The sequence below is a fragment of the Neolamprologus multifasciatus genome, chromosome 17 (genome assembly GCF_963576455.1).
Source record: "Neolamprologus multifasciatus chromosome 17, fNeoMul1.2, whole genome shotgun sequence".
Taxonomy (NCBI): Eukaryota; Metazoa; Chordata; class Actinopteri; order Cichliformes; family Cichlidae; genus Neolamprologus; species Neolamprologus multifasciatus.
The window spans coordinates 22,191,996-22,204,128 of NC_140455.1; the positions used below are offsets into that span (position 1 = coordinate 22,191,996).

Sequence of the window (12,133 nt, forward strand, 5' to 3'; positions counted from 1 at the left end):
GTGTGAACAAGCGGGAATGAGGATCAGCACCTCCAAATCTGAGGCCATGGTTCTCAGCCGGAAAAGGGTGGAGTGCCCACTCCGGGTCGGGGATGAGTTCCTGCCCCAAGTGGAGGAGTTCAAGTATCTCGGAGTCTTGTTCGCGATTGATGGGAGAAGGGAGCCGGAGATTGACAGACGGATTGGGGCTGCAGCTGCAGTAATGCAGACGCTGCACCGGTCCGTCGTGGTGAAGAGGGAGCTGAGTGTAAAAGCGAAGCTCTCAATTTACCGGTCGATCTACGTCCCTACCCTCACCTATGGCCACGAGCTGTGGGTAGTGACCGAATCGCGGATACAAGCGGCAGAAATGAGCTTCCTCCGAAGGGTGGCTGGCCTCTCCCTTAGAGATAGGGTGAGAAGTTCGGCCATCCGGGAGGGGCTCAGAGTAGAGCCGCTGCTGCTCCACATCGAAAGGAGCCAGTTGAGGTGGTTCGGGCATCTGACAAGGATGCCTCCTGGGCGCCTCCTGGGTGAGGTGTTCCAGGCATGTCCCACCGGGAGGAGGCCCCGCGGCAGACCCAGGACACGCTGGAGAGATTATATCTCTCGGCTGGCCTGGGAACGCCTTGGTGTTCCCCCGGATAAGCTGGAGGAGGTGGCTGGGGAGAGGGAGGTCTGGGCCTCTTTGCTTAGGCTGCTGCCCCCGCGACCCGGCCTCGGATAAAGCGGAGGAAGATGGATGGATGGAAGTTCTCTCTTTCTCTTATATTTTATATAACCACACTACAGACTGACAAGCGCCTGTTTTATGCGTTGTGGTTAGCAACAACAACGGTAACACCATCGTGTCGCGTGTCCGCTTGTTTATGTTCCACATAAACCTTTCACAATAAAGCTCAAGATCCTGTTGAGACTTTCCAAAATAAACTAAACCACGTAAAAGAGCAGATTGATGAGAAGTAACAAAGAGCCGCCAGGTGCTAAAAAATAAACCTTAGACTCAAACGTTAGAACAGGCTTTTCCCTACAGCATGCCGTGTAATAAATACTCACAAAGAAAACGGCGACTGTTACAACTTATGTCTAAAAATGTATAGTTTCATGCATCTGTTAAAACACTCGACTCCAGCTACATGACGCGCAGCTGGAAACACTTCCCGTAAGTCGAGATTCACAGAATTTACAGAAAATGTTACATTTTTGTGATTTATATCGTTATCAGGACGATAGAATTCTTATATTGGGATATGAGATTTTGGTCATATCGCACAGCCCTAGTAGCTGTACAGTACATTCCCAGGGATTGCACAGTACACCCTCCTGAAACCAATAAGAGTCAGTGCTTCAGTCCACCTGTATTGTGCTGTGCTGTTCAGAGACTTATCGCCTTCTTAAAGGATAGAAATACAAAGCCTCACATCTTCCAGCAATCAGCACAGTGCTCCCCCAGGAGCTGACTGCCAGTTAAAACTATCAGAAAATTAGCACAGTAGGAGAAAGACCTTGGGATGATTATAACAGATGAACTCTGGCAATCTTTTCTCCGGAGGGTACACTCTTCTTCGATATGTGCCAGGCATGGGCTCCTTCAATTCAAGGTCCTACACCGATTACATATCTCCAAGGAAAAGTTAGCCAAGTTCTATCCAGGAGCTGACCCTCTGTGTAACAGATGTAAAGCAGAAACAGGTTCGCTCCTTCATACCTTTTGGACATGCCCCAATCTTCATAACTATTGGGTGTCTATATTTAACACTCTGTCAGAGATGTATAATGTTAAATATGATCCCTCTGTTCTAACGGCTATCTTTGGGGTGATACCGCAAGACATCACTTTGCCAAAATACTATTCGAATTCTATTGCCTTTGCTTCACTTATCGCAAGGCGCCTTATACTTTTAAGATGGAAGCAGGAAGCTCCTCCCACACATGAACAGTGGCTTGCAGAGCTCATGAGGTTTTTACATTTAGAAAAGATGAGATATACACTGGCAGGTTCAACCACCAAATTTCTTAAGGCATGACAGCCATTCCTGATGTACATGGAAACGTTTAAAATAACCACCTTATCATGACCAGATGCCATATCTCTATATCACTATCATAGTTAACTGTACACTGAATGTCCCTTATACATTTTATTTTTATATTTGTTTGTTGTTGTTTGTTTGTTTTTTGTTGTTTTGTAGGGGTTTCTTTGGTTTGTTTGTTTGTTTTCCTTTTCTATTTCTGTTATCTTTTGGGGTATTGTAAATACTGAACAGCAAACTACTTTATGTTCAATGTTTTGTTATTAACATGCTGCTGTGACTGAAAATAAAATTTATAAAAAATAAAAAAAAAAACTATCAGAAAATTAAGTCAGGTATTTCCGATAAGTGCAAAGTGGAAATTATATGACAAAGTGCTATTCTGGAGAAACATCTGATAGCGAAATGCTCAGCAAGCTGGCAGTGCTCTTGGATATCCAGTCACTCTAATTTCACACCACATGTGGACATTCACTGGAGCCAGAGAAGAAAACCTAGATGGAAAAACAGGTAAAAAATGTTTTTTTCTATTCAGCTGCCTCTTTAAAAGAAAAAATCACTCAGGCAAGATGTGAAACCACTTCATTGTGTCCAAGAGGGCTCAATTAAAAAAAAAAAGAAAAAGCATCTTTGTCGAGCAAAGCTAATACTCATAGTTTTCTCCATGAAAATGGAGCAGAACAGAGGTATTCTGGACAAGATTTGTTTGAATAATTTTATATATTTATTTTTGTGTATTGTACTAGCTCCAACAAAGCATTTTGTTCCATCTAATACACAATAATCATAGGTTAGCGTAAATGTTGTTGCTACTTGTGCCTTCAGAAACAGCATTTTATCCAAAAAGTTTAAGACAAAAAATGATTTGTCATTAAATTTCCCCCCCCACTGCGTTTGTTGTTTTACGTATTGATTGTTCACCATTAGTTTCGTTAGCAGAATTAAATTTGGATACTTTATATTAATAACACTTATGAAATATTTTCCTAAGTGTCAACAGTCCACTTTTATTTAACCTCCTGTGGTGTAAGCTTTTTGTTTTTTTAAGAAAATGAGGGATATTTTTATAATTATGTTATTGTTATATATTTTTGAAGATTCACAGTCCTAAAAACAATATGTGTTATAGAGTGTGCTGGGATGATGTATTCTTGTAGGCCAATCCAGAACTTAGAATTCCCCCAGGTGTCTCAACAAAATCCCAATGGGAAATACATATTTAAAAAAAAACAAATTCCTCTCTCATCCCTGCAGGCGATTTATCCTTCTAGCTCGGATCCTCTAACAGTCTCTAACAGATCCTCTGAGAGCTTGAGGGTCCTGTATATTTGCTGTTCCCAGGACTGCGCTCTTCTGGACAGAGATCTTGGATGTTGTTTCTGGGATCTGCTGGAGACATTCGCCTCACTTGGGAGTCACTTCACCGAGTGCTCTGATTACCACTGGGACCACTATTACCATCACCCTCCACATCTTCTCTCAGCCCTTGGTACTTTTCCAGCTTCTCGTGTTCCTTCTTCCTGATGTTGCTGTCATTGACTATAACTTTCTATCACTATGGCTGTCTTCCTTTGCTTGTCCACTATGTCCGGTTGGTTAGCCATCACCACTTTGTCTGTATCTCGAAGTCCAATCAGATCTTGGCTCGGTCATTCTCGTTCCTATTGTTAGCCACTTCTTCTGTCTGCTGGTGGTAAATACCAGGCAGGGGCCTGTCATTCCATGATGGCTCTTCTCCTTGCTCCTCTTCTTTCTCGGGTTTCTGCAGCCTGAGCACACGGTCAGTTGTGGTTGTAGTTTCCATTCTCTTGTATTTGTTGTCATATCAAGTCTTCTTGTTTTTGTAGATTTTCTTGTGTATCTTGTTCCAGTCTTTACTTCCCATCTGTCTGATTATCTTCACCTGTGTGGATCACATGCACCTGTGTCTCTATCACCTCATATTTCTAATCCATAATTACTCCCCAGAGTATATTCATACATCTCCCTTTGTCAAATCCTACTATTGATTTCCCTGCTTGTGTTCTGTGTTCCCTGGACTCCTGGTTCATGTAACCTTTTGTGGTTCAGCCAAATACAGACTCATTTGTTTCTGCCCACATGTCCTGGTTTGGGTCCTCTCCACTTCAACCTCACAATGATAAATTATTGTAAAAAAGATTTGGTTAAAGACTGAACAGACTGGACTGATCTAAAAGACCTTTCTTCTCTTGGCAGTATGTTCCATGTACATCCTACTCACTTCTAATAATTATCCCATCAAGCTTGTAAAATGGTGCTTTTCTCTACCCTGCATTAGCGAGCAAACAGAATAACCCTGGCTAATATATACTGTGTCTTACTCTCTGAAATGGGTAATTTGTAGATAATTACAAAAACATTTCTCTCACATGGTTTTCATTAGGGAGCTTTCTCCTTTTTATAGTTATACACCCTTTTATATCCTCTTTATAAACTAAGCTATTCAGGATACTTGAAATCATTAACACTGATCGAGTTACAAGTAATTTTGACTCACCAGATCCCAGTTTAAATGATAATAACACAGGATATTTTCCTTCAAGGCCTTTAAACCTATGAGGAAGTCTCAGATGGACATTGGGAAACCTTAAAGCATTAAACAGGCTGATTTCATGTTACAGTCAGTTAAATAATATTATAGGTCAATCAGTAAAGGTCTCTTCAGAGCTTTTCTCCCTTATGACCCTCTAGCAACTATAATTTCTTAGAGAAAAAAATGATTCCCAACACGAGCCCCGTACCCATCAGGGACGGCTATGCTTGCTGTTTATGCAGGCGTCTGGTAAATCTGCTGTAAGCACGTGTTTTATCAAGGCATCAGCTTTTAGATACTGACGTTTTACTACTCAACACTGTGTGTGCATCAGTTTCTCATTCCATAACCATCCTTTCCTTGTCTGTACACCAACAGTGTGCCAGAAACTGAACTGCATTAAAAAAAGAAGGGTTTTCCTTTCTGCTTAGCATTTGGCTGACCAATGCAACAATGCAGAGCTCCTCCCTTTTCACTGAGCTTTTGGAAGATGTATTTTACATTGCAAGGTTTGAAAAAGAGGAGAGACCAAGTCTGGAATGAAAACACTGCGGGAAATGTTATCCATCGATGCAGGCAGTTGGCCTGCAGCAACATACAACAGCCAGAACTGCCAGAGTAAAAGAGTAAACGTCTGTTCCAAATTACCAAATACATCAAAGCAGTTCTCTCACTACTTTTACTTACCACTAAACTTAAAAATTGAAGTCTTGCAGAAACACTTCTCTTCTTCTAAAGAAAATTTACATCAGGTAAATATTCAGAGCTCAGGTGTAAAAGTCATTGCAGCAGTAATTTTTCACCTCACTGAAGCTCGTCTGAAGTTTCCCAAAATAACCCAAAAAGATGATCTTATCTCATTTGATCATATTCTGTCTTCCTCTCATCCTGCTGTGTCTTTCAGGCCCTTTTTGACTTGTCTTCAACCTTTCAGTTGAATGCTAAATAGAGAATTTTCTCTCCAGGGGCCTGAACCTGCTGACATGTCACTCAGCCTGACATTCCTAGTGCTCCCCGGGGTCGTCAGGATTGAGTTTCTATCTCTGCAGAGTGGAAGAAAGATGTTGGAATATCTGTCCATCCGTCCATCCAAGCAAAGTCCCTCTGGTTCCCATCAATCTGCTCAAGGCTTAGGGAAGTGTCAGCGCTGAGCAGCACACAGCTTTTTACCAGATCGCTTGTGGTGCGAAAAACTTGTGCGAGGGTCAAGAAACATCTGCACTAACTGGTATACCACAAACTGACAGTGGCAATGTGGTTGAAAGGATGAAAATACCTAAATGCCACCAGGAACAGCATTTGCTTCTACACGTAGACAAAAATGTTTCTCTAAAATGATCACATATCAGAGTGTGCTAGGTTTCCTTTAGTTTGTTGCTACCCCACTGGACCTGTCTGGACTAGACTGATGTCCTTTTTTGACAAAAGGTGCCACCATTAGCTAAGCTATTGTAGTCCATCTTATTAGTTTACTAGTCAACTGTTACTGGTAACACCCCAGTTACACAAGCTTAGAGACTAGTCAGCACCCCCCTGGCAACCACTTGTTGCTAGGTTGCTGGGATTGCTGCCAGATGCCAGGTAGAATTGGTTGCAAAGATGCAGCAACAAAAATCTCCTTGCAGTTGCTTTGGTCTTAGTTTGCATGGAAGTTTCCGGCTTGGCTGCAAACACTCACCAATTACTTACCAACTACTGTCTAGGTGGTAGTGAAACAGAGAAGGCTCCCTTTCAACTTCCAGGCTTAAGCAGTGAAGCGAATCTTTTACTTTAAGAACAAACATACTGTTGAACTCTTCACAGTTTTACTACCGCCCTGTATGTAGTTGTCTAACATTTGCATACAAGTTGTTGTCTGCCAGCCAACCAAAACAAAGGCACCTGCCATCCCCTGCGACGCCCAATCAGATGGCTGCCCCTCCCTGAGCCTGTTTCTGGCAAAGGTTTCTTCCTGTTAAAAGGAAGTTTTTCTTTTCGACTGTCTCTCGCTCATAGGGGGGTTGTTTGATTGTTGGGGTTTTCTCTGTATTACTCTAGGTTCTTTACCTGCTGTTGTGAATTGGCACTATGTAAACAAAATTAAATTGAATTAAACTGAACTGTTGCAATCTGCTAAAGGGCAAAGTGAACACAGTTTTTTTTTTTGGTACACCAAGCTTTGTGCAACCAATTTCACTGAACAACCTCAAGCAACAACTCCCAATTCAATTTGGGAATGCACCTTTTCCCTAGTGAATAGAAGTTGCCGGGCGACCATGGACTCGTCTTTAGCCCTGCAGGACTGGAGCCTAAACTTTCCACGTTCTTTTTCTTTTTAAATTCAAAAGTATGAGACATGTAACATTATACAAATTCTTTTAGATCCAAATAGTAAAACAACAAAGACGGGAAAAACAGGAAAAGATAAATAAAATAATGTCAAATGAGACTAAGCAATGCAAAGTAAAAGTACAACTCTTGGTCCTTTAGCTTAAATCTGACCTAAACGGCTTAATAAACTCAATCCATCGTTTACAACAGTATCTGCTTCAAGTTAATTTTCCCATTGCAGATACACCAGTTTCACATCAAACCAGTGTACTAATGTGGGTGGTTTTAGACAACACTGTTCCCAGTAAACTTGCAAATATAGAAACGGATATAGAATCATAAAGATGTTAGAAAAAAGAATAAAGAGCTGGGGAAAGGCCATGACTTTACGTGTTCAGATGATATCCATTCACTTATGTCCTGGTGTTACAGCGGGTAGATTATTCTCTGTATATGACCACAGTTACAAACAACAAAAATACTCCTCAGTCTCTCATTTTCTTTCCCTCTCCATACACAGAACTGATGAAGCTCCAATTTGCATTTTTAGCAGGTAGATAGCACTGTATTAATCAAGTGCAACAATTGTGCTGTTATGGAATAATTTTGAAATAATAATAGCTATGAATTTTTTAAAAATAGCTGAGCATAGTTAACTGACTGAAGCAGAGGAATAACTATTTCTCATTTTAAGCTCTTTTACTGTGCAAAATTGATCAAAACACAAGACGAGTTCCACTTAAAAGTTTTGACACATTACACTTTCTTTTTGCATTTTGTTGCTGACAATCACTGGTTTTCTTGAACCCATAATCAGTTTTTCCCAGGAAATAAACCAGTATATTCTCTGTCTTTGTTCAGATTATCACCAGTCGGTGGTAAATCCATGTAAACAACTGAGAGCAGAAATAAAAGCCATGTGCTAATCTTGTTATAGCGTAGACGGAGCATTCAAATTCTAAAAAGGAAAGAAAATGGAGGGACAAACCCAAGCCACATTAACTTACCATTTTCCCAGCAAGTTTCTTTAGTGGATTGCCACTTGCACTCTATCCAGCCATCTATTTTTCTCAACTGCTTATCCAACTTAAAGTCTCAGGAGAGACTGAAGCCTTATCACAGCTGACACTAGGTGAGAGGCTGGATACAACGTGGACGTGTCACTGGGCTAACACATAGAGACAGACAGCCACTCACACTCACATCCACACCTGTGGCCAATTTAGAATCACCAAATCGCCTGACATATTTATAATATGACAAGAAACTGGCCCCATGAGATCTAATACCAACTTTTTAGCTATGATTTTTACTTTAATGAGTTGACTTTGAATAACATGCATAGCACTCAAATGCAAGAGTGGTTTAGCTGCTGTGAGGATTTAATTTGGGGAGAAACCAACCCTTAGACCTCAGATTTTATCTGCACCTCCTGAGGTCAGGCCGAGTATTTCTGAGAAGCTCTGAGATATATTTATGCATTGCAATCCCAAACTGCTGGTTCAGTAAGGAGAGCTTTCCCAAGCTCCTTACCTGCCTGCTTCAGCTGTCAGCCCATGTTGCTGACTAAAAGACTCCTGCCCTTTTACATGCACACAGGGAAAGTAAAGTCATTACTGCAGACAGACAGGGTGAGTGGGAGGAGACATTACTGAAATAATCTCAACGGGCCAGGATAACAAGTGCAGGATGTTTTGCTTCCAGGACGACATGTTTTGTGCATTATTGCTCATCTTTTAAAAATGCTATTGATTATTCAGTTTTCTCCTGGGATTACAGAATTTAAACTATTAAGCTGAGTCAGCTGGATGGTCTCTTTGAGCTAACCTGAATGTGGTCACAGTACAAAACACCTGGTTCCCCGAGTGTCTGAAGCCTCTGTTGGACTCACCTCTCAGTTTGTAAGGTGACTTTAGATGGCTCTACGTTGGGGTTTTCCCACTCCATCTGCGGGCAGTGCATGAAGTAACACAGGGTATAGAGGGCTTCGGGCTCCCAGTGCACTGTGGTGTTGGCCTTCTGGTGGACCGGAGTCCCGTTGCTGGCATTCTTGATGTGCAGCGGCTGGAGGTGGTGCATGGCCCGGGAGACCAAATCACCTGGAGGGAATTTATGAATATATCAGTGGCAGCGTGGTGGGCGACGTAAAAATAACAAACTGTAATTTATCAAGGATGAAATAAAAACACTGTGAACTACACAGATAAAAGTCTTACATATCATTCTGAGAGCAAAAACCCATTTCCTACTCCAACCCTCAGACACAAAAGTACTCACGATGACGCACTCCCTCATTCACACACCCTTTGATTCAGCCTACGTGTAGTCATACACATGTGCCCACACAATCATGAGTGGGGAAATGACTGCCTTGAAATGAATCTTACAAACATCGGGTCTCTCTCAGTGAAAACACACTCAGACATGTGTGCTCTCACTCTCAGTCTGTCCTCGTTTTATCTGTAGCACTTATTTTTCTCCCATGTTTTCCTGGGTGATGATGCACAGAGTCACAGGGAAGCTGCAGGATCTGTGTCACTGAGCATATGTGTGTGCTAAATTTAAAATGAATGAGTACGGGGTTTTTTAAAAACACTGTTAATGCCTTGTTATAAGGAACAGGGTTGAATGAGTCAATGTCAGATTGGTAGATGGGCTCTCGGTTTTGGCTGGATGAAGAGCTACAAGCCTTTTCTATAATTTTAAAATATAGACTTTAAATACATCTACACTTATTAAGTAAACCTAGTGAACTACTCGTTAAGGTAAATCTCTGATCAGCCAATCAATGGTATCTCGTTATGTAGACATAACCAAGACAACCTGATGAGGAAAGGTTATTCAAACTGAGATGTTCCCACACAACCATCTGTAGGGTTTACAGAGAAGAAAACATCCAGTGAGCGGCGCTTCTCTGGGTGAAAATGTCTTGTTGATTTCAGGTCAAAGGAGAACGCCCAAACAGTTTTAAGCTGACAGGAAAGCTTGTCACAACCGAGGAACGTCGATGAAGATTCGAGACAAAGCGAGAAATATTAAGTTTCTGTTTTTTAACGCCAACATTTGTTTAATAGCTGCAGACTTTCACCTTCGCATACAGAGGCTATTATAACCACGGCTTGTTTTTAAATAACAACACTGATAAACCATTTATCTTCACCAGAGTGTAAATTCTGTCTCATTTGTTGCTCGATGAACAAGCTATCATTAAAGACCTGTGATGCAGACAGGTTTGATGGATGTTTGACGTTCTTACTCCTCTCTCAATCTAGGCTATTCGATTTATTTTATTTTTCTCGAAAGCATGAAAGTATAGTTAGTCATAAAATGAGCCTTTAGAGATGAGTCAACAGATTGGTGACTGTTTTTTAAGCCCTTTGTGATGCAAGCTCGAAGGGATCCGTATCTCCTCCTGGAATCAAACTGTAATATTTGCTTGCTAGGAAAATGTTTAAAACACCACATTATGGAGCCACACGTAATAATAAACTGAAAAACACATGTATCCCCACAGTTAGCTAGCACTGTTGCTGGACTTCAGTTTATCTTGATGTCTCTATTAGAAGCATAATGAGAGTTCAACTGTGTTGGCGGTATCTCACATTATTTTCACAAAAGCCAATACATGACACATATTGAGAATCCAGTCACGGATCACTGCAGTTTACCCTTTGATGCTTTTATCGGAGGAGTAAAGTATAAATGAATACCCAAATGTCTTGAATAAAAAAAGGAATGAGAATATTTTGAGAGTAGTTTTTTACTGGCTTGAATGCAGATATATGGTTAATGATGTTCTCTACTTCTGTGTGCACAGCTGTCAGTGGGCACAACACCAGATGTGTTTGAATATCTGCAAATGTGGGCGATAACCAGAGGTCTGCGGGGCTGCAGCCCCACTTCATTTTATACATGAATGAGAAACTCATGTACCATCTTTCTAATGATCCTGAGGAGTTGCGCCAAAAAGCTTACAACTGAACAACTGTGCGCATTAGAAACCATAACAGCTAGAGAGATTAAGTAAAATACTTTTTTTTTGAGGGCAGCATAGGGTACATTTTATACTAATTTTTTGCTTCTTCATGAATGCGGTCCGTTCATTTTGGTGTGATCTCTTTCAAGCTGTGTCTGTGCACAGCAGGAACCAGGAGCAAAAGAGAGTCAGAAGAAATTTTACCGTTCTAATAGTTTTGAAGCACTGGAGGAGGTATGAATTTCAAATTCTGAAATTCGTGACGTGTGTTGCAGAAGCAGATATTTAGCACTGACATTTTGGAAGTCATAATTCTCTAATTTAGACGGCGTCGCAGCAGTTTATAGATGAGGTCGTTAGCGATGCATTTAAGAGTAACGATGCAGCTCTGAGAGGGAAAATACTGCAGTGTGAGCCTGAGGGGTTGATTTCTCAGAAAAAAATGATACTCGTATTGATCTAATTACATCTGTTTACTCAGTTTACTGGAATACTGGAGGCTCCAGGCTTGTGGAGGAATATGGACGCTGAGGTAAGGTCGATGATGCACGTATATGTGTGAGAATCGGAAGCCCTGAGCTGCAGTATAACAGCAAACACATCGCCTTCTGATCTAGTTTGATTGTTTGTTCCAAAAATATCCAGTCTGAGTAAAGTTGCCCTGTCTTGAAATCTCATTCCTCAGACAGACTGACACGGTGAATCTGAGCCTAAGGTTCTCCATCTGTCAAACTAAAGGCCTCTGACAGAGTTCACAGGCAGCCAGACGAAAACAGAGCGCGCTGCTCACAGCACTGTTTACACTCAGGCCCCGGGGAGCCTCATAGACGGCCGAGAAAGAATTAAACACATCAATGAATAATTGAAAACGAGGCAAACACACTCAGCTTCCATGATTGTGTTCAAGTGGAGCGGTGCTATAAATCTCCCGTCTTGAGGTTAGACATGATGAGGTACGGTCATTTCTGAGGCAGCTTCTAAAGGAGCTGAGGAAAAGCTGTAGAAATCACAGTTTGACCTGCTGTCAGGCTGATGAATTTCAGGTTGCTCGATGGGTCGGCAAAACATCAGCCTTATACCACTGGTGGTTTCTTTTAACCATGACCACAATCCCAATCCTGCCAAGATGGACACTTACCAAACCCAGCAACTGAGTATTTTTAAGGAAGCCGCCCAAAGAACGAGGAGAAAAATAAGAAGGCTACTTCTACAGCTACTGCAGCTGTTATTACTACAATTTCAACTCCTATTTTCAAATTTGAATAACCCAGTTTCCAAGTG

General features: G+C 41.4%; 1 protein-coding gene across 3 annotated transcripts in view; it reads right to left on the reverse strand.

The window, feature by feature from the left end:
- The window catches only part of LOC146499372 (ankyrin repeat- and BTB/POZ domain-containing protein 3-A), a 265,463-nt gene that overhangs the window by 47,771 nt on the left and 205,559 nt on the right, over positions 1 to 12,133 (reverse strand). For all 3 annotated transcript variants that reach the window (XM_085138905.1, XM_085138903.1, XM_085138904.1), the window contains exon 3: positions 8,768 to 8,975. In XM_085138905.1, coding sequence (XP_084995031.1) covers positions 8,768 to 8,975 — 208 coding nt within the window. The remainder of the gene's footprint in view (positions 1 to 8,767; positions 8,976 to 12,133) is intronic.